The sequence below is a fragment of the Suncus etruscus genome, chromosome 18 (genome assembly GCF_024139225.1).
Source record: "Suncus etruscus isolate mSunEtr1 chromosome 18, mSunEtr1.pri.cur, whole genome shotgun sequence".
NCBI classification, from domain to species: domain Eukaryota; kingdom Metazoa; phylum Chordata; class Mammalia; order Eulipotyphla; family Soricidae; genus Suncus; species Suncus etruscus.
The window spans coordinates 2437993-2462182 of record NC_064865.1 but is presented as its reverse complement, the minus strand read 5'-3'; the positions used below and the strand labels follow the sequence as shown (position 1 = coordinate 2462182).

General features: G+C 52.0%; 2 protein-coding genes across 4 annotated transcripts in view; both read right to left on the bottom strand.

Moving 5' to 3' along the window:
• Positions 1 to 1888, bottom strand: part of PTK7 (protein tyrosine kinase 7 (inactive)) — a 79177-nt gene extending 77289 nt beyond the window's left edge. The window contains exons 1-4 of the mRNA XM_049765209.1: positions 1846 to 1888; positions 911 to 1306; positions 483 to 729; positions 198 to 254 (exon numbers count right to left, since the gene is read on the bottom strand). Coding sequence (XP_049621166.1) covers positions 198 to 254; positions 483 to 729; positions 911 to 1306; positions 1846 to 1888 — 743 coding nt within the window. The remainder of the gene's footprint in view (positions 1 to 197; positions 255 to 482; positions 730 to 910; positions 1307 to 1845) is intronic.
• Positions 1889 to 2182: 294 nt separating this feature from the next.
• Positions 2183 to 24142, bottom strand: KLC4 (kinesin light chain 4). 3 transcript variants are annotated; one of them, XM_049764913.1, is made up of 16 exons: positions 24057 to 24142; positions 20986 to 21262; positions 17686 to 17916; positions 13189 to 13273; positions 12094 to 12304; positions 11567 to 11654; positions 7943 to 8044; positions 7549 to 7722; positions 6822 to 6921; positions 6578 to 6630; positions 6286 to 6359; positions 6052 to 6160; positions 4396 to 4533; positions 4045 to 4160; positions 3588 to 3651; positions 2183 to 2739 (listed from the first exon to the last, which is right to left on the bottom strand). In XM_049764913.1, exons 2-16 carry the CDS (start codon positions 21241 to 21243, stop codon positions 2692 to 2694), a joined length of 1851 nt encoding a protein of 616 aa, XP_049620870.1. In that variant the 5' UTR covers positions 21244 to 21262; positions 24057 to 24142; the 3' UTR covers positions 2183 to 2691. The 3 variants fall into 3 exon arrangements, with proteins under 3 accessions (XP_049620870.1, XP_049620872.1, XP_049620871.1); XM_049764915.1 differs by having other exon boundaries at positions 20986 to 21257; positions 24057 to 24125; XM_049764914.1 differs by lacking the exon at positions 24057 to 24142 and adding an exon at positions 23217 to 23304.
• Between the last annotated feature and the right edge of the window lie 48 nt (positions 24143 to 24190).

Sequence of the window (24190 nt, the reverse complement as noted above, 5' to 3'; positions counted from 1 at the left end):
TGGGGGACAGGGAGGGGGTCATCTGCTGCTCTGGGGGTGCGGGCCACACCCCGTCATTGGAACCCTCCAAGAAACAAATGAGAAGAGAACTCTTCTTGCTTGGCCTCTCCCTCCCTCTGCCAGCAGACTGAGATTTTCTTTTTTCTGTGTTGGGAGGGAAGCGATGGGCTGGAAATTCAGGCAGGGGCAACGCCAACCCAACCCGTTCCACACCTTGGCAGGCCAGGCCAGCCATGCCCGATTTGGGCAGCGGCCTGCAATACATTAGTCACCGCGACAGACAGCCTGGGACTCCCCATAGCCTCCCCAGGCCCCCCTCGACCCTGGCTGGGAGAGTGGGCTCTGGGCATGGACCCAGGGCCTCGAGGGGGGCCGAGGGGACCCCTGGTCTTTCTTCCTCTCTTGCTCGCCTCCTTTCTCCTCTCCTCGTTGGCAGGGCCCATGGGGGGGTGGTCCCCCAACGGCTGGGCCCAGGAGGGAACTCGGGGGAGCAGCAGCAGCGGCGGCTTGGTCGGCTAACAAAGCTCGGCATCAGGCCCAGGCCGCCCTCGCTCACCTGGGCACGGCTGGCCAGCGAATGCACCCCGCCGTGGGATTGTGTGTGTGTGTGCAGAGTGGGGTGCAAGGGCGGGAGATCGTTTCTGTCCGGGTGGGAGAAAACTCTGCCCCCCATATCTGCCAGGGGCCCCGACAGACAACTCAACTCCCAGCTCGGGCCGCCAAGAACTCCTTGGAGGGTGCAAACGGGCACGGGGGACAAGGGGGCCCAGGCCCAGCAGTGGGGGGCCCTTGCAGCCGGCTCCCTATGTCCTCCTCTCCCTCCCTCCCTGAGCCCACCCTGGGCGTCCTCAAACTCTGGGGGTGTCCTTGGGGTCGCCCCCAAACCACCTAGCCCTGGCCCAGGACTCACCGGCTAGCAGCTGCAGCAGCAGCAGGACGAGCTGGACGCCCAGCAGAGGCCGAAGCCGGCCGGGGCTGCGCGGGGCTGCCCGCCCGGGTCCCATCGTCGTGGGCGCCGGAGCCCGAGCCCGAAGCGTCCCGAGCCGGAGCCGGAGCCGGAGCCCGAGCCGAGCGCGCCCGTCCAGCTCCTCCGAGTCCTCGAGCGGCCAGGCTCCGCCCCGTGCCGCCCCCTCCGAGCAGCCCTGGCTGGGAGGAGCTGGGGATGGGCGGAGGGGAGACTCGGCCGGGAGGAGGGTCTGCAGGGTGGGGAAGAAGCCGCTGGAGGGAGGCCCCAGGGGAGCACTGCTGGAGGAGTGGGTGTTGTTGGGGGACCCGGGAGCTCTGCTGTCCACCGCCACCTTCTCTGCTAGGGAGCCGGGGAGCCTGGACTGAGACTCTTAGGTGCCCCCCAAATTGTCCTGCGGTCCTGGCCAGGTAAACCTGGAGCCAGAGGTGGATGGGAACCTGGTGAAGTGCAAGAGGAGGCCCCCCACCCGAGCTGAAGGCTGCCAGGCCCCCCTCATCCCATCCCCAGCCCATCTCCCATCCAGGGAGATGCCCTCTGGGTCCCGGGCATGGCCCATCTCCAGCTGGCCCTGGTTCCAGGCGACCCCCCACCCCCAGCGGCCACCACCCCCACATTCTTCCTTTGTTGTGAAAAGCAGCAAGGGGTGTAGAGGCGGGTCAGGAGGAGTCAGGCTTTCCAAGATGGGCCCCAGCTGCTGCTCAGGCCTCCAGGATCCTGCCCTAAGGGATGGAGGAGGGAGAAGGGCCTCCCTTCTGGAGTCCCCCTCTGGTTCCACTGGGCCCACCCACCCCCAACCCCCCAACCCCCAGGCCGGCTAGGCTAGGACTCCCTTCCCCGAGCAGCTGGGGGGAAGGAGGAGCAGCCGCAGAGGGCCTCACAGGCCAGGAGCAGTGGCGCCAGGACTCCAGGGTCCTGCCACATGGCCACCACATGTCCCTGACAACCATCCCCAGCACCTTCTCCTTGGCTTGGGGGCCTCCTCCCCCATCCCCCGCTGCCGTCCCCCCTGCTGGAGAGAGAGGACGCTAACCTAACGGGGAAGGAAGAGGAGAGGAACCAAGTCAACACTCCCTCTGCTGCCCCATCCATCACTGCTCCCCCCCCAAGAAACCCCCCCACATAGGCGCACACACGCACAGAGACAGACACACACACACACATCCCCTGCCCTCTGCAGTCAGGACTCAAATGGCAGGCAGGCTGGTTACCTGATTCTTTATTTACGAAAAGTGAAATAGTCGGACCTGAAGTGAGGCAGAGGGGGGCTTGGAGAGCCAAGGGCAGGCCCAGCCACTTCCTGGAGGTGCAAACCTGCTTCTCTGGACCATGGGCCTCGGAGCTTAAACTACTCTAGACAGCATTTCTCAACCTTTGTCCCACTTCGCTTCCTTCCTGTGGCCCTCTCTATCCTACCAGGGCTCCCCTGTGTTTCTTGCTGGAGCCTCACCTGACACAGTTTTCACCTGTGACCCTCAGGGAATATGTTAGGGAATTCCCCTTACATATTGGGGGTTGAGAAGTGCTGCTCTAAAGGACCAAGCCGGGGAGAATATCCTGAAGGTCCTTCCTGAGGGAAATTCCTGGAGAGAGCCTGGGGAAGCAGTGGACCTGGCTCACTGCCCCTCACTTCACAGCCCTTCTCAGGGCTGGAGGAACTGCAGCAACAGAGAATGTTGTGAGGGGTGTGGGGGACCCCCACAGATCCCTGAGGAAGAGGTTGGATGTCAGCTGCTGGAAAGGTCCATGGTGCTGGCACTAAGGCCTCGGGAGACCTGAAACAGACAACAACACTCCATCAAGTCAACTCAGGACCTCTCTCCCCCAAAGTTCTATCAGTCTCAGCAGTGCCTTCAACTTCAGACTGGGACTTGTCTTGGCCTCTACTCAAACTTTCCAGAAGGCTAACATAGAGAGGGCAGGATACGTACCGCAGGAGACCCTTGAATACTGGCATTTGTTTCTGTTGCGGGGCCATGCCCGGAAGTGCTCAGGGATTAATTCTGACTCTGTACTCAGGAATTAATCCTATCATGGGTGCTCAGGAGATCATATGGGATGCCAGGGATGGTACCTGGTTCAACCATGTGCAAAGTAAGTCTCTGACCTGCTGTGTTATCACTCCAGCCCCAAACATTGGCATATACTATGGCAAAGTGAATGAGTGGCCATCTCTCCAGTCTCAAATGGAGATGAGTTTAATGCTTTCCTCAAGGAATACCACAGCTGCGTAAGGAAGAGCAGTCTTCCCAGATCAAACTTGAGTTATCCAGAACCACAAAAGCACCGGCTCAGAGAACAGCTATTTCCTTTTTCGAGTTTCTTGGCAAAGCTGGGGACAGGAGTTCGGACACCACACATGCCAAGCATGTGCCCTACCACTGGCTTCTTCCTGGCCTCTGAACCCGGAGTTTCTGCTCCTCTCCAGATTCACCACTCCTCTCGTCTGACACTGTCCCTCCCTAATGATACCCTCCCCAAAATGCCTGCTTGACTCCCTGACTCCTTTTGTGCATGACTGAGGCCATTTTCCCAGCTAGGATCTTCCCCCAAATAACTCTTCCTGAGGCCCCTGGAGCTCACTCAGAGTGTCCTCCTCTCCGCTCAGAAGCCCTGCACTCACCTTGAGGGGTGCTGCATTGGGTTGGTTCAGATAGTTTAAGGAGGCTGCACGCTTCATGTTGCTGCTGCATGGGGAAAAGAAAGAACTTAAGTATCTGACTTCCCCTTGATGGCCCTAAAACTGTAGGCTGGACTCCACACACAAAATCAAATTGCACACACACACACACACACACACACACACACACACACACACACACAGGCACCCATGGCCGTAAAACTGTAGGCTAGACTCAACACACAAAATCAAATTGCACACACACACACACACACACACACACACACACACACACACACACACACACACAGAGGCACCCATGTGTTCCCATCCCTGGCTCTGTCCATCCCCATTGGTCCATTGGTCTCCTCATGTTCTCCTCCAGGTCACTTCCCTTCCAATCTGACTGGGGCCTGGCTCACTTGCTCGCCTACTTTAACTTGTCTTGGTCACTGCATACCTGGAGGACCGAGGCTCGGTCCCCTGGAGCTTCCTGACCAGGAGCTCACTGCTTCTTCGAAGCACATCCCGGATCTTGCCAATAGAGCCGCTCCTCTGCAGGGTCCCACTGCCATCCTGGGGGTACAGGGGGAGCACTGAGGGTGATGGGGCTCTCCACATATCAGTTTCATATCTGCTCCAGCTCTTTTTCTGACAACTCCCACTGGCAAGCCTGGATCTCAGAGAGACCCTGAGACAAGGACTCCCAGGCTCAACATGCCCCAGTCCCACACAAGGGTCTCAGAGTCTCTCCAAAACAGCATCAGCAGGAAGGGTGTGCAAGAGATACAGGGCCAAGGACCCAACTTACCCCTGACCACTCCACAGCCACAGAGGCATCCTCCCCTCTCTCAAACTTCACACTGCCCACTTGGCCTTCCTGGGAGGCCCGTCCACTGTCCCCTTCGAGCAGCTCAGCCACCTTGGTCTGGCTGATCGTGTCAGTGCCCTGGAAGGGAAAGGGTGATGCTGGGCTCCCTCTGCCTTGTATCCTGCCAACCCAAGGTTCAAATACCCAGCACTACAAACAGTCTTCCAAGCATTGCCTGAGCATGGAGCCAGAAAGCAGCCTGAGTACTGCTGAGTGCTCTAAAACAATCAGAGTCCAGCTTAGTGAGCTGAACCTTGAACTTAAAACTTAAAATGGGGCCGGAGAGATAGCATGGAGGTAAGGCATTTGCCTTGCATGCAGAAGGATGGTGGTTCGAATCCCGACATCCCATATGGTTCCCCCGAGCTTGCCGGGTGCGATTTCTGAGCGTAGAACCAGGAGGAACCCCTGAGCACTGTCGGGTGTGACCCCAAAAAAAAACAAAAACAAAAAAATGTCCTGTTCATAAAACGTACATCCCCACAAAAAAGCAGGAAGGGCCCCACAAAAAATTGTAGGGTTGGGGCCAGAGAGACAGCACTGCAGTAGGGCGTTTGCCTTGCACGTGATCAACCCAGGACTAACGGTGGTTTGATTCCTGGCATCCCATATGATCCCCTGTGCCTGCCAGGAGTGATTTCTAAGTGCAAAGCCAGGAGAAAACCCTGAGCGCCACCAGGTGTGACCCAAAACCCGAAAAAAAAAAAAATTGTAGTGCCAGAGACCATAGCAATAGCACAGCAGGTGAGGTGTTTGCCTTGCACATGGCTGACCGGGTTCAATACCCGACATCCCATATGGTCCCCTGAGCCTGCCAGGAGTGATTTCTGAACACAAAGCCAGGAGCAATTTCTGAGCGCCACCAGGTGTGGCCCCAAAACAAACCCCCCCCCCCCAAAATAACTATAGGACCAGGCAGGGCATTTTTCTTGCATACAACTGACCTAGATTTGATCACCGGCATCACGTATTGTCCTCTGAGCCTGCCAAGAGTAATTTCTGAGTGCAGAGTCAGGAGTAACCTCTAAGAGTCATTGGGTGTGGTCCAAAAGCAAAAAACAAAACAAACAAAAAAATCCCACAGGACCAGTGGCTGGAACAATAGTACAGTGGATAGTGTTTCCCTTGTATATGGCCAATCCAGGTTTGATCCTGAGATCCCATCTGGTTTCCCAAGCCCTGCGGTGTAATTCCTGAGTGCAGAGTCAGGAGTAACACGAGCACTGCTGGGTGTGAACCCCCACATCCTCCAAAAAAAAAGAAGGATCATAGGGCTTGACCAGATGCCCTGAGCTGCACCAGGAATGATCCCTGAGTGCAGAGAAAGGGGTAAGATCTGGGCACAGCCAGGTATGGCTCCAAAGCAAAACAAAATAAAACACAGCAAAAGGAGTGTCAGGAAGCCAGGACTGGACTACTGCCTTTGCATACAGGGTGTCTGGTTCAATCCTTAGCACTACCTGTCTCATCAAAACCACCAGCACCTCACCTGAAATAGGCCCTGAGCATTGCCAGGTGTGGTCCAAAAGCCACAGGTCCCCTGCTGCTAGGCTATCCTGCTAGACGTGGTCTCCATCCCTCCTCCTGGACTCTGACCTGTTTCCGGGAGCGCAAGGCACATTCCTCCAGGGTCTCTGCTGCCTCCAGCTTGCCCTGGCGCCGATACAGCGCGCCCAGGTTCCTCAGTGTGGTGTTCACAGTGGGGCTGTGCAGGGAAAGATGAGGGAGAAAGGGTGGGGGAGCTCAGAAAAGAAACAGAGGCCTGAGGGAAGACTGCACGGAAGGCTGGAAGCGGAGCTTGTGTGGAAGGCGACCCAGGATTGAGCTCACCTGCTCACTTTGCAGGCCTTGTACCAGCCTCCGTACTCAGCATAGGGGGTGCCAGCTTCACGATGGTGCCGGCCCTGCAGGAGGACAGAGGGAGGGGAGGCAGTCATGAAAAAGAAGGCCATGCTGGGTTACAGGTTGGGTCACTGCAGAAGGGGCAAGGGAAGACACGGTGTACATGGGGGTGGGCTGAGGGGGAGGGCTGTGGCCCAGGTGGGAGGTGAGGTGCAGGGCCAGTGTAGGGAGTCGGCTGGAAGCCCAGGGAACCCCATTTCCCAAGCTGAGCCACACTCACTTTGCTCATTTCCTCCCGCTCCTCCGCATGCATCCAGATGGGCTTGTGGTCCTCTGTGGATGACATGGGGGGACAGGATGTTAGCTCTGAGAACAGAGCTGGACACAGTGTGGGGGTAGGGCCCAGAGGGGACAGGGCTGAGTTGAAGGGCCTGGCCACCCCGGGAACTACAGTAGCCCCAACCCCCACTGGGACCTGCGTTTCTTTTCCTCCTGCTGCTCCCTCCCAGGCCCTTGCTCCTTACCATCCACAGGCCCAAACTCCTGCACGTGGGCGCGGGTCAGGATCTCTTTGTAGAGCATCTCAGCCTCCATGTACTTGCCTTGTTTCAGGTAACAGGAAGCCTGGGAGCCGGCGGGACAGCAAGACAGGGAGCAGGTGATGAAGACAAAGTCTTGGCAACTTCCAGGAATTCTACTTCTTAGTTTCTTTTATTTTTGTGTGGGGAGGCTCACACTTGGCAGTGCTCACCGCCTACAGCTCTACATTCAGAGGTCAGAGGACCATGTACTGCCAAGACCGAACTGGGGTCAGCCACCTACAAGGCAAGAGTCTCAACCCCTGTGCTATTTCTCCTGACTTTCTTGGTCTAGCTCTCCCCAGAGACCCTACTCTCACTTCCATTTGTAGGTTTATTTTTGGGGGTCAAGCCTGAGAGGGGTTCAGGTTTTACTCTGTTCAAGGATTATTACTCGTAGGGTCAAGGATCATGTGTGGTGAGAGGTCCACCCCCTTTTGTAGGTTTCTGGTCAGGGGTACTCTAGTCCATTCCTCAGGGTCTACAGAACCTCTTCATTTGCGCTGGAATGATCTACACCCCCTTATCCGCAGAGGGGACCCTGGATAGAGGTGGGGACCACAGTGATGGGGCTGGTGTGACAGTGGAGTCAGGAGCCGCACTCAAAACTTTCCCATGCAGGACCAGGGGCTCTCCCTTCCCTGCTCTTCTGGCTTGGCTTCCTCCTCCTTACCAAGTTGTTCTTAGTCCGGGCGACATTGGGGTTGTCGAGTCCCAGCTGTGCCTCGTAGATGGCCACAGCCCTCTGGTAATAGCGCTCCACAGCCTCATATTTGCCCTGGTTTTGGCACAGCAGGGCTAGGTTGTTCAGTTGTTTTGCGACATCAGGATGATCAACACCCAGGACCTGGAGGGGCACAAGGGAGTAACAGTTGGCTGGCTGATGTGTATGTGGTGCTAGGCTCACCCATGAACATGCTGTATGCAAAAACAGGTGACAGGTTCTGCTAGGGGAGACAACGTGGCAACAGGGGTGAGAATCAAAGAAATGAAGGAAGAGGATAGAACAGGAAATGCTAGAGGAGGGATCACAGCAGCAGTGGGAAGGGGAGTGGGGAGTGGGGTACCTTTTCTCGAATCTCCAGGGCTCGTTGGCATAGCGGCTCTGCCTCCTTGTACTTGCCCCTTTTGCCATAGAGCACAGCCAGGTTGTTGAGTGTGGCAGCCACCTGGAAGACAAGCTTGGTCCCATCAGACAGAGAGGCCTTGGAGATGCCCAGCCTTCTCTAAGCTGCACCCTCCAAGGCCAAGGGAAATGGGCTCTGTCACAGCCTGGGCAGGACACGGTGGAAGGTGAAGGGGGCCGGTTAACAGGTTTGTGGTCAAAAGTGGTGATGGCGCCCTCTAGGGGATTTCAAACCCTTTCTAGAAGTCTTTGGGGTTTTTTGTTTTTGTTTCTGTTTTTTTGGTTTAGTTTTTTTGGGCCACACGGGAAGATGCTCAGGGGTTATTCCTGGCTCTAAACTCAGGAATCACTCCTAGGCGTTATGGGGAGACCATATGGGATGCCAGGATTCGAACCACTGTTCTTTTGGATGCAAGGCTAATACCCTACCCTTTGTTTTCTTTTTTGAATTTTTACCATTTTTATTGAAGTACTGGATTTATAATACTATTTTAAGTTTCATTCTTATATTGCTCCCACAGCAATCCATCACCTGAGAGCCCACTTTCCTCCACCATTGTCCCAAGGAAACTTCTCCCCAGCCCCCACTACCCCAGTCATCCCTCCTCCCATATAAGCTCAGTTTTACAGACAAAATATCCAGTTCTCATGACTTTGTCCATTTGTTATTTCCTTACTCTGTTTCTTTATATCTCAAAAATGAGAGATTTTTTTTAAACTTGGAGTTGACAAAACCTATACACACATAGATTCATAAAGCTAAAGTGACATTGCACAAAATTGTAAATGAAAGATAAGTTGATAAATTATCATTTTTACAGGTATATAAATTAAAAAATATACCCTACCCTTTGTAGTATAATTGTGGCCTCAAAATCTGTGTGTCCCTCAAAATATTGGGGGCACTAATGCTTTTAGGGGGGCATGTTCTCTATGTACGGGACACCCATGCTATTTTTCTGTTTGTTTTTGTTTTGGGGCCCAGTTCATGTGTTACTTCGGGCTCTGTGCTCAGAAATTACTCCTGGAGTACTCAGAGAGATAGCACAGCAGTATGGCATTTGGCATTATCGACTTGCATGCAGTCAACCCAAGACAGACAAGTAGTCTGAATCCCAGTATCCCATTTGGACCCCTACACCTGCCAGGAGCGATTTCTGAGTGCAGAGCCAACAGTTAAGCCCTGAGCACCACCGGGTGGGACCCAAAAACCAAACCAAAACAAAACAAAAAAAATATTTCTGGGTGTGATCCCTTATCCAAACTAAATAAAATAAAATAAAATCTGGTTATTTAAAAAAAAAATTTAGTCCTGGGGGCCGGAGCGATAACACATTAGGAAGGACATTTGCCTTGCTGACCTCGGATCAATTCCCAGTATCCCATATGATTCCCAAGCACCAGGAGTGATTTTATAAGTGCAGAGCCAGAAGTTACTCCTGAATGCCACCAGGTATGGTCCAAAACTAAACAAAAACTAAGTAAAACAAAACAAGAAATAGGGACCAGAGAGATAGCACAGAGATAGGGCATTTGCCTTGCATGCATAAGGACGGTGTTTCAAATTCCCGCATCCCATATGTCCCCTGAGCCTGCCAGGTGCAATTTCTGAGTGTAGAACCAGGAGGAACCCCTGAGCGCTGCCAGGTATGACCCAAAAACCGGAAAAAAAAAAACCCAAAACAAGAAATTATTCCTGGCAGGCTCAAGGAACCATATGGGAGCCAGGGCTTGAACTTAGGTTGGCCAAATACAAGGCAAAAGCCCTACCCTCTGTGCTATCACTCCAGCCACACTTATGCTATTAAACACTAAATTTAAACATTAAACACTAAATTTAGGGGCCAGAGTTATAGCACAGTGGTAAGGTGTTTGCCCTGCATGCGGTCAACATAGGTTCAAATCCTGGCATATGGTCCCCCGAGTCTGCCAGGAGTAATTTCTTATCACAGAGCCAGGAATTACCCGAGTGCTGCCGGGTGTGACCCAAAAACCAAAAACAAATGAACAAAACCCCACTAGATATAAGTTGTAGCTTTTGATAGCAGATCAAGACATAAATTTTATTTATCTATTTGATTTGGGGAGCCATACCTGGTGGTGCTCAGGGAGCTATTCTTATCTCTGTGCTTGGCAGAAGCTTCTGGTGGACTCAGGGAACCATATGGGATGCTGGAGATAGAACTTGAGCTGGCTGCATGCAAGGCAAGCATCATACCCACTGTACTATCTCTTTTCCCATTATTATTATTTTTATTTTTGGCAATGCCAGAGATGGAATGCAGAGCCTACATAAGCAAGGCAATGTGCTCTACTCTATGTAAGACACATCCTTGAGCCTCGAATACTTCTTTTTCATTCTTTTATTTTTTAGTTCCCCTTCCCTCTTTTTTCATTCTTTTTTCATTTATTTGGAGGGGGGCACACCTGGTGATGCTCAGGACTCGCTCTTGGTTCTGCGCTCAGGGACATTTTTATTTTATTTTATTTTATTTTATTTTATTTTATTTTATTTTATTTTATTTTATTGGTTTTGGGGTCATACCTGGCAGCACTCAGGGGTTACTCCTGGCTTTATGTTCAGAAATTGCTCCTTGCAGGCACGGTGGACCATATGGGATGCCGGGATTTGAACCACTGTCTGTCCTGAATTGGTTGCATGCAAGGCAAACGCCTTACCACTAAGCTATTTCTCTGGTCCCCAATCCTGTATTTTTTTTTTTCATTTTTTTTTTTTTTTTTTTTTTGGTTTTTGGGTCACACCCGGCAGTGCTCAGGGGTTATTCCTGGCTCCAGGCTCAGAAACTGTCCCTGGCAGGCACAGGGGACCATATGGGATGCCGGGATTCGAACCGATGACCTCCTGCATGAAAGGCAAACGCCTTACCTCCATGCTATCTCTCCGGCCCCTCAATCCTGTATTTTTATTTGAATGTAATGTATATATTATTTTCCTAGACGTAATGTCCTTGTTTTTCATTCACATTAATAGGATAATAAACATTTTTGGAAATTAGATGGGTATACTACATCATCTCTGGACTAAATTTTAGGAAAATAATCATTGTAAGAAATCATCATAGAAAAGAAATCTCAGATAGCTGAAAGCCATTGGGCATAGAGAGAGTGCCTGGAAAACAAGAAGATTGTTTTATTTGCCTTTTGGGCCACACCCAGTGACACTCAGGGGTTACTCCTGCTCTGTGCTCAGAAATTACTCCTGGCAGGCTCGGGGGACCATATGAGATGCCGATGCCGGGGATCAAACCCATGTTAGGCACGAGCAAGGCAAATGCTGTGCTATTGCTCTGACTCCGAAGACAAGAAGGATCGGACCCTGCCTGTGCACCCACAGTACAAGGGCGTGAATTGAGGGCAGTAGAGGGACAAGTTAAAGGAAATCAAAATGCACAGGAGGTTGGAGAGGGGGCTCAGAACACTAGAAGACACATTTTGCATGCAGGAGCCCTGGGTTGCATCCCTGGTATTTCATGGCTTCCAAAACCAAGCCAGAGGAACTCCTGAGGGAGGGGGAGGCAGAAAAAATAAGGCAAAGAATACTAACAGCTGGGTGGTCTCGGCCCAGGGTGCTCTCTCGGATGTGGAGGGCATCATTCAGTAGATGGGCAGCTTCCTTGTACTTATTCTGATCCCTAAAAGAAGACAGAAGTGAGTAGAAGTTACCAGAAGCAATCCCCTAAGTAACTGCTTTCCTCCTTCCTTTTGGATGGGGGATACTCAAGAGGAGACAGGTTGGTGTGAGCATTCGGAGTAGCCAGTGCACACACCTCTGGGTGCAAAGCACATCGGGCCTGAAGGGGACCACAGTTACAGTGTGAAAGAGATGGAAATGAGTGGGAGGCCTCTCCCAGAGTACATGTATGGTTCTGATCCCCAGGAGATAAAGGGAAGGGGGAGGGTGTTCCAGAAGAAACATAACTGGATATTCGGAGGCAGTCTGGAAAGAGTGAGAAAGCCCGCAGTGGGATATTCCCAGAAGCCTCACAGGGAGAAGCACTCTGTGTGGAAGAGGCAGGGAGGCCCAGTGGGAGGCGATGGGGTGGGAACGAGGAGGTGGAGGGCGGCACTCACCGATACACCAACGCCAGGATGTTGAGCATGGTGGCTACGTCAGGGTGGCCTCGGCCTGATGTGCGCTCCAGGTCCTCTAGCGCCTGCTTGCACAGTGGCACAGCCACCTCGTAGCGCCCCTGGGCCGCGTACTGGATCACCAAGTTATGCAGAGTCCTCAACCTTGCTGGGATCTCATAGCCGCTGTGCTGGCTGCCCTGGCCTCGGGACACTAGCCCAGCCAGAAGAATGAGTAAGAGCCTCCAGGTACCTCTCCCCGTGGTCTGGCCCCCCAACCCCCCATCGCACACATATCCTTAGTCCTGCCCGTGCCTGCCCTGGGCCTGGCTCCTACTTGAAACCTATCCCAATGCTATTCTACTTTTTTTGTTTTGTTTTGCTTTGGGGCCACACCTGGCAATGCACACCGGTTACTCCTGGCTCTGTATATATATATATATATATATATATATATATACACACATAGGATGCTGAGGATCTGGAACTGGAATAAGAGACCTGCAGTAGGACAGCCGACCCGAGATGAACCCGGGTTCAATCCCCAGCATCCCATATGGTCCCTGATCCTGCCAAGAGTGATTTCTGAGTGCAGAGCCAGGAGTAACCCCTGTATGCTGCTGGGTCTGGCCCCAAAACAAAAACAAACAAACAAAAAGATGTTGAGGATCAAACCCAGGTCAACTCTGTATAAGGCAAGTGCTTTACCAGCTATACTATCGCTCTGCCCAGCAACTGCTATTCTGTTGTTCATTCTCACACCCTGGCCCACCCTTCATTCAAAATATTCATTCACTCAACACACATTCATAGGCAGGTGCCACAGGCTGTGCCAAGGGAAAAAAGATAAAGACCTGGCTCTTTCTCTTGATGGGCTCAAACACTTCCGCCTCTTGGCCATTCTCCCATGGCCACTGGAGAGATCCTTATCAGTCCATATCCCTGGGGCTTAGCACAGTGCCAGATCCTTAGTATGAGGAGGCTCAAGGAATCCCAAGTACTAGCCCAACTCTGCCCCTCCACCAGGGAAGTAGAGAACTCCTTTCTGAAAAGTGGGGATCCCTCCTCCCACCACACCAACTCCTGCGGGGGACATACATCCATTGCTGGTCTCCTCCTCCTCTTCCTCATTGGGGAACAAATCATCCAGGGAGTCCTTGGTGGAGTCACCGTCTTTCTCTTCCTGGAAAGGGAGAAACAGCACATTTTCTCTGAGTGACTCTCTGAGCCACTTTGGTTTCTGACACGTGGCATTTACAAGACCCTTCCTTGTTCATGTTCCTGTCTCTAGGAAATTCAGTTTCCTACAATTGAGCTTCTAGTTTTTGTTTTTGTTTTTGAGCCACATCTGGCAGTGCTCAGGAGTTACTCTTCTTTTTTTTGTTTTTGTTTTTGTTTTTGGGCCACACCCAGCATTGCTCAGGGGTTACTCCGGGCTGTCTGCTCAGAAATAGCTCCTGGCAGGTACGGGGGACCATATGGGACAATGGGATTCGAACCAACCACCTTTGGTCCTGGATCGGCTGCTTGCAAGGCAAACGCTGCTGTGCTATCTCTCCAGGCCCTCAGGAGTTACTCTTGGCTCTGCAATCAGAAATGACTCCTGGCAGACTCAGGGGACCATATGGGATGCCAGGGATTGAACCCAGGTTGGCCATGTGTAAGGCAAACATCCTACCTGCTGTGATATCACTCTAATTCCTCTAGTTTAAAAAAAAATGGAAAGGGGTTGGCTCACTCCTGGTTCTGCACTGAGAAACCACTCCTGGTGGGCTCGAGGACCATAGGAAATGGCAGAAACTGAACTTGGCTCAGCTGCATACAAGGCAAATGCCCTACCCACTATACTATTAGCCTTCTAGTTTATAGGCTAGAAATGCTGGGACTAATGTGATAGAACAGCTGGTAGGGCATTTACCTTGTATGAAACTGACCTGGACCTGGGTTCAATCCCTGGCATCCCATATGGTCCCCCAGAACTACCAGGAGTAATTTTTTTTTTTTTTTTAGTTTTTGGGTCACATCTGGCAGCACTCAGAAGTCACTCCTGGCAGGCTCGGGAGCCATATGGGATGCCAGGATTTGAACCGAGGTTGGTCATGTACTGGCCACGTGCAAGGCAAACACCTTACCACTGTGCTATTGCTCTGGCCCCTGCCAGGAGTAATAACTGAGTGCAGAGCTAGGAATAATTCCTAAGCATCGCTGGGTGTGTCCCCCCCCAAAAAACCTACACACCAAATGACTAACGGTATTTAGGCCATAGCTCCTGACTTTCTCTTCCTTCCCAGCTGGCTATTCTTTCTATCCCGAGCACCCTGACAACCCAGCCTCTGTTTTTTTCCCCTCTGCTCTTGTAATGACAACCTGTGCAGAGCCCTGTGTATTTACACTGATTATACGTCTGTCCCATCTTTCTGGAGGGCAGCGACGATGATATCTCATCTGACTAACATAGAGCAGTGTCACCTTGGACTCCGTGCCAAGGCTCAATATCTAACCTCGTTCCACTCTGGGACAGCAGTCTAGAAATACCTCCACCACTCCTGCTGAGATGCACCACTGCGTCCTGTGCTACTCACTCCAATTCATTTTCCTGGGCAACACCAGCTCTCTGGCCTTTCTTCGCCCTTGTGTCCATAACAATTTCTTCCAACACCATAGCCATTAAAATAAAGAGATTCAACCAGGGCTAGAGATAGTACAATGGTCAGGGAGCTTGCCAAGCAGATGACCGACCTGGCCTCATTCCTTGGCATCCCATATGGTCCCCCAGACTGCCAGGAATAATTCTGAATGCCGAGTCAGCAGTAACCCCTGACTGCGAGTCAGAAGTAACCTCTGAATACAGAGTTAAAAGTAACTCCTGGGCCCAGAGAGATAGCACAGCAGCGTTTGCCTTGCAAGCAGTCGATCCAGGACCAAAGGTGGTTGATTCGAATCCCGGTGTCCCATATGGTCCCCCGTGCCTGCCGGGAGCTATTTCTGAGCAGACAGCCCGGAGTGACCCCTGAGCACTGCCGGGTGTGGCCCAAAAACCAAAAACCAAAAAAAAAAAAAAAAGTAACTCCTGGGGCTGGCAAGGTGGCGCTAAAGATAAGGTGTCTGCCTTGCAAGCGCTAGCTAGCGTAGGATGGACCAGGGTTCGGACCACGGTTCGATCCCCCGGCGTCCCATATGGTCCCCTCAGCCAGGGGCAATTTCTGAGCGCTTAGCCAGGAGTAACCCCTGGGCATCAAACGGGTGTGGCCCGAAAAACCAAAAAAAAATATAAGGGGGCTGGAGAGAGAGCATGGAGGTAAGGTGTTTGCCTTTCATGCAGGCCATAGGTTCGAATCCTGGCATCCCATATGGTCCCCCGAGCTTGCCAGGAGCGATTTCTGAGCATAGAACCAGGAGTAAGCCCTGAGCGCTGCCGGGTGTGATCAAAAACCAAAAAAAAAAAAAAAAAAGAAGTAACTCCTAAGGGCCAGATAGATAGCATAGAGGTAGGGCATTTGCCTTGCATGCAAAAGACGGTGATTTAAACCCCGGCATCCCATATGGTTCCCCGAGCCTGCCAGAAGTGATTTTTGAGCATAGAGCCAGGAGAAACCCCTGGGTGCTGCCAGGTGGGACCCAAAAACAAACAAACAAAAATTCCTGAGCATGTAGGCCTCCCAAGAAAGGCAAAGGAATTTTGAAAAGAGAGAGAGAAATCCAAACTACATCTCCCCTCTCTGTACTCATGTCCTCTCTGAAGCTTTCTCAGGCCATTCACAACCCCTAACACCCATCTTCTTGGAATTCCCCCCCACTGAGAACCACTCAGTCAGCACCAAGCACTGGCTATTTCTGTAGTTGGGTCATGGAGTGTCCTCTGTAAGCTGGGGACACCACTGTAAGTTGAGAAGGCAGGGAACATTTTCACAGATCTTTTGTTGCTTTCTATTTGTTTGGCCCACTCGGCTATGCTCTGGACGTACTCCAGCCTCTGTTTAGAGATCACTCCTGACTGCGCAGCTCGGCTCAAGGAACCATTTGAGGTGCTGGAGATAGAAGCCAGGTTGCCCATTACAAGGCAAGCTTCCGACCTGCTGTACTATTTCTCTGACCCCATGTTTTATTTTGGTTTGTTTTGGGGGTCACATACCTGGCAGTGCTCAGAGGTTACTCTTAGCAGTGCTCAAGGGTCCAGGGATTTGACCAGAGTTGTATGCCAGGCATGTGCCTAACTCCTTGTACTATCTCTCCGGGCCTATTCAGTGAGGGTTAAGATCTCACATCTTGAGAGGAAACTTAAGAGGCTAAGCTCAAAGAGGATATGCTTTCCTAATTATAGCATTTAGGACTAGGAGTTGAAATTGCCCAGGTGCTCATCTATCTTGTCCCCTCTCAGACCTGTAATTGGGAGAGTAGGAACTCTGCCTTATCCCCAGAGGAATGCCCAGTCTCTGGCATGTGTCATGTGTTTTTTTCTGTTTGTGTGTTGGTTTTTCTTTTGTGGGGGAGACATGATCATACCCAGCTGAACTCAGAGCCAGAAGTGAGCCCTGGTTGTGCTTTTGGGGTTCTCCCAAAAGATGCTCAAAGAAGGCCATTATTGGGCCAGAGTGATAGCACAACACAGAAATAGGGCATTTGCCTTGCATGTGGCTAACCCGAGACCAACCCAGATTCAATCCTTGAGCCTGCCAGGAGCGATTTCTGAGTGCAGAGCCAGGAGTAACTACTGAATGCCACTAATGTGGCCCAAACCCCCTCACCACCACCCCAAAAAAGAAGACCATTCCTGGTGACATTCAGCCCAGCTCTGTGGGCCAATGGTTCAGTTCTTGGCCCCAGGGTTACTGTTCAAGAGTAGCAGGCTAAAGAGCCTGTAGGTCCACGCCTGGCTGGTACTCGGGTGCCATGCAGTGCTGGGGACTGAACCTGGGTCTCTGAACGTTCTCTACCCATCTGAGTAGTTTCCCAGCTCCATAGTCATCTAACTAAATCTTGACTAAGTGAGGCCCCCTAGGGACACAGCCTTAGACTATATATTTATTTATATTTGGTTTGGGGCCACACCCAGCCATGCCCAAGGGTTATTCCTGGCTTTGCACTCAGGAATCACTCCTAGCAGTGTTCAGGGGACCCTGTAGGAAGCTGAGGATTGAACCTGGGTCAGTTGTATACAACCAAGCACCTTACCCAGTGTTCTATCCCTCTGGTTCCTATTGTGCTTTGTTTGTTTGAGGGCCATATCTGGGTATACTCATGGATTACTCCTGGCTGCTGGGTAAACAGGTGTATATCTAACAGAACTGAGGGGACCATACATGGAATTAAACCTGAGATGGCCTCACGCAAGGCAACTGCTTTACTGGTGTAGTATATCTCTGACCCTAGAGAGAATGTTAGGCAGGAGCCCTGGGGTTCAATTCTTGGCACCACATGCCAGTTGGAAGCCCCCTGAGCACCACTGGATGTGGCCCTCAAACAGATGAAAAACATGTCTCTGGGATGCGGTGTATCATCTCCCCCTTAACTCCCTTTGTAGCCACCTGGGGCTGGGGTCAGGTCCTGGACCTGGAGCCTGCATGCCTGCGCCCCAGCCCCCCTTCCTGCACTTACCCCCGAGTGACCATCCTCCTCGTACTGCCGCAGCTGCCCCAAGAACTGCAGGTGCTTCTTCTCCTCTTCCAGCTGCGCCACAGCCTGCTCGCTCTGCTGGAGTCTCTGCTGGGTGCCTGCCAGCTCGTCCCGTAACCACTGGTTTTCCTGACACAGCCGTCGCACCTGAGCCCGGAGCTTCTGTTTTTCAGACTCCACTGTGCTCAGGTGGTTGGCTAAGGCCAGCATCACCTGGAGGGGTGGCGGGAGAGACAGTCTGAGTACCAGACTCTAGACTGAAGGCATCAACGAAAGACAGGGGTGCAGGGGAGGGGACCAGTAGGGAGATAGATAGATTGGTGGGGTGCAGGAGGTGGGATGGGTATCAAGGGCTCCTAGTTCTCTCAAATACTACTTGAGGGGATGGAGCGAGAGTACAGTGGGGGTGGCATTTGCCTTGCATGCAGCTGACTCAGGTTCGATCCTAGGTATCCCCTTTGGTCCCCCGAGCCTGCCAGTAATGACCCAAGTGCAGAACCAGGAGCCAGGCTGACATAGCTGAGTGTGACAAAACAAGAAGGCAAAAAAACACCCAGGGACTGGAGAATTAGTACAGTGAGTAGAGTGTTTGCCTTGCGCACAACAGACCCGAGTTATCCATGGCATCTCTTATGTTCCCAGGGCACCTCCAGGAGTAAATTCTGTGTGCAGAGCCAGGAGTTACCTCTGAGCATTCAAGGTTGTGGCCAAAAGCAAACCAACCAACCAACAAAAAGCCAAAACCAAAAACAAAATACTAAATACACCTTGAGGGCCAGAGAGATCTCTCAAGGGCTGGGCACAGACTTTGCATGCAGGAGCCCAGGTTCAATCCCCAGCATGGCATGGTGTCCCAGCACTACTAGGAGCAATCCCAGAGCAGAGTCAGGAATAGTCCCCCAGCACTGCCAGGTATATCCCAAACTAAATTAATATAAGTGTTCCCCGAAGGCCAGAGAGATAGTACAGTTTGTAAGGTGCTTGCCTGGCATCTGGCCAATGTGGGTTCAACCCAGGGCATCCCATATGGTCCCGAGTACCACCTGGAGTAATTTCTCAGGAATAATCCCTGAGCATGGCCAGATGTGGCACAAAAGCAAACCAACCAACCAACAAAATGTGCTGAATAGAAATTTCCTCCACATTCTTTGCTACTTTGTTGGTCAGCAAGGTCACCCACAGTTCCTGTTTAGGAAAATAGTCTCCCTAACACCCTAGTTTTGTTTTTGCAGATGTGTACTTCTTTCTGTTCATTACACTTAAAATAAATATTTTTCAGGGGGTGTCTGGGGGGGGGATGGAGGGGTAGCGCGACAGTAGGGCACTTGCCTTGCACACAGCTGACCCAGGACAGACCTCAGTCAATCCCCAGTGTCCCATATGGTGCCCTAAGCCAGGAGCGATTTCTGAGCGCATAGCCAGGAGTAACCCCTGAGTGTCATAGGGTATGGCCAAAAAACAAAAACAAGAAAACAAACGGGGTGCCTGGGGTCAAGCCCAGGACATCATGCATGCTATGCATGCATTCTATCCCTGTTTCACTCTTCACCCCTGGCCTGGTCATCCCGTCTTTGCCCTTGTTCCTTTAGAATCTAAAGTTTAGACTAGTGATTTTTCAACTGTCGCCCTTTCCAAACATGTTTCCTTCCAAACTACCAATTGACCACCTAGTGACTCCCATCCTGACCTGGGCCCCCTACAAATATTGTGAATGGGTCCTTAGTGGAGGAACAGAGATAGTTCAAACCCTATTCTCAAGATATCAGTGTTGGATCTGGAGCCACACCTAGTAATGATCAGGGGCTATTCCTAGCTTTGGTCAGGAGTGACTTGGGTGATGCTGGGAGAGTATAAATGGCACCAGAAATTAATATTGTTGTGGTTTTTGTTTTGGGGTCACTCCTGACTCTGTGCTCAGATCACTCCTGGCAGCCTCAGGGACCATATTCTAGGAACTGAACCCAGATTGGCCATGTGCCAGGCAAGTGCCATACCAGCTGTACTATGCTCCCATCCCTGTGACACCAGGAATTGAACCAGGGTCAGCTAAGTGTAAGGCAAGTACCTTATGCCTATATTATCTTTCCAGTCCCCAGATGATCCTTTTAAAAGGCCATTTGAATATGTCACTGCTTGGCTTAAAACATTCTGACAGTTTTCATCTCTCTCCAAGTCAAAGCAAATGCTTTTGAGTTCTGCATGGTGCTGCCCAACTCCATTACTCCTCCAACATTTTCCATTTTGCTCCCCCTTTCACTCCACTACAGCTACCTGGACCCTTGGGGAGCCTCATCAGAAGGCGCTAGATCAGGGCCTTTGAATTTGCTATCTGCTCTGCTTAAGATGGTCTTCTACCACCTGTGATTCAACTTATGCCTTTGTCTTCAAATCTTTGCTCGAAAGTCATCTTTTACATAAAGCTTTATCAAAAACTGTCTTTCCATGGGGCTCTAACGATAAATAGTACAGTAAGCAAGTAGGGCATGTATTTGCCTTGTGTGTAGTCAACCGGGATTGAATCTCTTGTGTACCACGTGGGTCCCCTGAGCATAGAGCCAGGAAGCTCTGAGCACCCCAGATAAACAAAATAATAAAAATAAATAAAAACCTGTATCTTCTTCTTATCCCAATACCTGCCTTTACCACACCCCCTTTCTTTCTGGTTTTTGGATCTGGCAGTGCTCAGAGCTTGCTTTCTCCTGGCTTCGCACTCAGGGATCATTCCTAGTAAAGCTTGGGAGACCAAGTGGGGTGCTGGGGATTGAACCCATGTCTGCGGCATGCAGAGCAATGACCTTACACTCTGTACTATCTCTCCAGAACTCCTGCTTTACTTTTAGCCTTTACAATGGTAGCGCTATCTGCAGCTATTAACTGCCTCCCCATCTAAAAGTGAGCTCCAGGGGCCAGAGAGATAGTACATCAGTAGGACCTTTGCCTTGCATGCAGCCGATGGTTTGAATCCCGGCATCCCATATGATCCCCCGTGCCTACCAGGAGCGGTTTCTGAGAGCAAAGCCTGGAGTAACCCCTGAGCACTGCCAGGTGTGACCCAAAAATAAAAAATAAAAATAAAAAAAATAAAGAATGAGCCCCCAAAACCAAAGTGTTTGACTTCAAGGTATTTTTTTTTTGAGTGCCCAGAGTATACCTGGCATATAGTGGAAGATTAACAGCTATGTCCCAAATGAATCATAGTAAGAACCTGAGATGGGCCCCTGTGCCTATAATCAAACGAGGGCTTCTTTCCATCCAGCCCAGGCCTCGTCATCTCTCACTCACCTGGGCCTCACTCAGCCCCAGCTCGATGTTTTCCATGGAGCGGCGCAGCTGCCGAGCCTTCTCATGTACAAGTCCTTCCTCATGGCCGCCCTGTTGCAGACACTCGATGGTCTGGGACAAGCTTTGTAGCACGGCTTGGTGTTCACTGTGGAGTGCCTCTAGCCCTTGGCTCACCAGCCGAGTGCTGCCCAGGATCTCCTCCTGGCTGAGCCGGTAGCCTGCAGTCTCATCCCGCTGCCCCAAAACCAGGCCTGACATCCTGGCTGGGGGAACTGGACTAGGGAGAAATGAAAGAGTTCAGATGGAATCCAGATGAGAAAGAAAGGGGCCGGAGTAATAGCACAGTGGTAGGGCATTTTCCTTGCAAGAAACTGACCCAGGATGGACCTGGGTTCAATCCCTGGGTCCCCCAAGCCAGAAGCAATTTTTGAGTGCATAGCCAGGAGTAACTCCTGAGTGTCACCAGGTGTGGCCCAAAAACCAAAAAAAAAAGATGAGAAAGAGAGGCTCCTTGGTTAGGGGTTAATGGAGACACAAGGGAAGGAAGGATAGCATTTGGGTGGCCCTAGGATGTAACTGGCAGGCAACCTGGGAGGGAAGGTGGTAATTTAAGGGGGGAGGGAGAGAGAGAGAAAAGAGAGAGAGAGAGAAAAGAGAGAGAGAGAGAGAGAGAGAGAGAGAGAGAGAGAGAGAGAGAGAGAGAGAGAGAGAGAGAATGTGTAAGGGGGGAGGTGCCAGAGAGATAATGCAGTGAGTCAAAGTGATTGTTTTGCATGCAGCTCACTGAGGGTTCAATACCACATATGGTCGCCCAGAGTCTGCCAGGAGTAATCCTGGAGTGTAGAGCCAGGAGTAAGCCCTGAGCATTGCCAGTGTGATTTAATAAATAAATAAATTGGGGAATGAGCAACATAAAACAAAAGCTAAGGTTATGGACCAAAAGCAAGGAAGAGGAATGGGCTTGAATGAAGAAAGATGGCAGGACTTAGACCAGAGGGATTTAGAACTTAGGAACAGGACTTGTGGTGTGGCTATGACTTAGAAACAGGGCATATACCTTGCTTGTGCATGGCCCTGAGTTTGTTCTAGGCACTGAACAGCCCCACACATCCCCAGCAAGGCCACCAGAACATAAGCAGCGAATGTTCCTAGCCCTTGAGCACTGTGGTGGGTGTGGCCCCACCATAACAACTAGAACAAACATAATTTAGGGATAGAAGAGAAAAAAAACTAGAGAGAGGGCTTGAGTTAGAAAAAGGAGCCTTGAGGGGCAGGAGAGATGATTAGCACAGTGGTTTGCCTTGCACGCAGCCAACCCGGGATGGACGGTGGTTTGAATCTCAGCATCCCATATGGTCCCCTACGCCTGCCAGGAGTAACCCAAGTGCCACCGAGTGTGACCCCAAAACCAAAAAAAAAAAAAAAGAAAGAAAGAAAGAAAAAAAGAAAAAGAAGGGGCTGGAGTGGTGGTGATAGCCTAGGATGGATCCCCAGGCATCTCATATGGTCTCCAAGCCAGAGCGATTTCTGAGTGCATAGCCAGGAGTAACCTCTGAGTGTCAATGAGTGTGGGCCAAAAAACAAAAAAAAAAAAAAAAAAAAAAAAAAAGAAAGAGCCTTGGGGCCGGAGGGAGTGGGGCAGACGTGGGTTCAATCTCCGGCATCCCATATAGTCCTCGTGAGCCAGGAGCAAACACAGGGAGGGGAGGGGAAGAGATGGGAGGGGAGGGGAGGAGGAGGGAGGGGAGGGGATTCTATATGGGTGCACTAAGAGGAACACAAAGGCTATTTGGGGTGAGCAACAAAGGACAGAGGGTTAAAGCCAACAGCAGAGAGGCAGAACACAGCCATAAATACTGAAGAAAAATACAGATGGAATAGGTTTCAAAGTTAAACCAGGAAAGGGAGTGAAAGGAAGCAAAGAGAAGTGCAGGGTACATGTCTTAGCCCTCTAAATTCAGGTCCCACCAGCACAGCTAAAGGGGGAAAAAAAGTGTGATCCTGTGTAGCAAAAGAGGCGGGGGGGGGGGGGGGGCTGTTTTGCAGAACCCAGAGCCCTCCACTTCACCCTCAAGGCCAGGTGAGTTCCTGTATCCCCAGAGGTACCTTTTAGCGCATTAGCTTTCCATCCTTTCCACCCACCAGTTAGTTCAGTTCCAGAACTGGGGTGGGCAGCCTTCCTATGTCCCAGTCGAGGCCTGGCTGGCTTCCCTTCCCCGGAGGCCTCTTACCTGTTCTCAGCGCAGTGTCCTGGGCTAGGGCCACGACGCTTTGGACAGGCTGGAGCCCGGAAGGGAAGGGAAAGGAAAGGAAAGGAAGGGAAGGAAGGCAAGGCCTGCTCCAAACCAGCTCTGCGCAAAGTCCACAAGTCCAGCGTCCTGGGCCACCACCCACTCAGGGGACCTGGCAGGGAGCTCCACCCCGGGCAGCCCGCCTCCCTCCCCTTGCCTGCGGTTCCCCAAAGCCACCGGGCTCCCCGGTCAGATCGTCTCCAGCCCCCCTCCCACCAGGCTTGTTTGTGGGGGACTCTGGGCTCCCAAGTGGGCCTTTAGACAGGCCTGAGAGCTGCAGAAGGGAGAGGGTGACAGTGTGGGGGACAGCTCTCAGAAGGGAGAGGGTGACAGTGTGGGGGACCGTGGCCTTGTCTGTCCCCACCAGCGGGCACTGACAGGAGTCCCCTTAGGGTGCCCCCGGGCTGCGGGGTCACAGGGCCTTGGGGTGTCCTCTGGGGCTGCGCAGGCTGTGCCAGAGGGTTGCGGGCCATCGAAGCGCCCTGGGCGCAGGGTGGGGACAGGCATGGACCGGGGCGACGGTGCCCTGGGACTCGGACTGGGCTTAGGCTGCAGCCTGCGTAGCGAGTGAGCACCGAGAGCCGAGCAATCCGAGGTCACTCGTCAGTCAAGAGCGCGGAGGGCGGGATGGATCAATGGGTGGACCCGTGGGAGGTGGAGTTTCCTGGCAGGCCGTCCCGAGTCGGTCAGAGCGGCTTCGTTCAACCGGCCCGCGAGCACTGAAATAAGGGTGGACGGGGACTCGGACCCTGGGCCCCGCAAACAGCTCCAGAAACTCACCCGCAGTGTGTCGCTCCGGAGGCTGCTCTCCGGACACGGACCCTTTAAATGCATCATGGCCACCGCCGGAGGCGATTGTTTTGACGGCTCCGGGGGCGTGGCCTCCTTTCCGGTCACGTGGTGCCATGTACCCT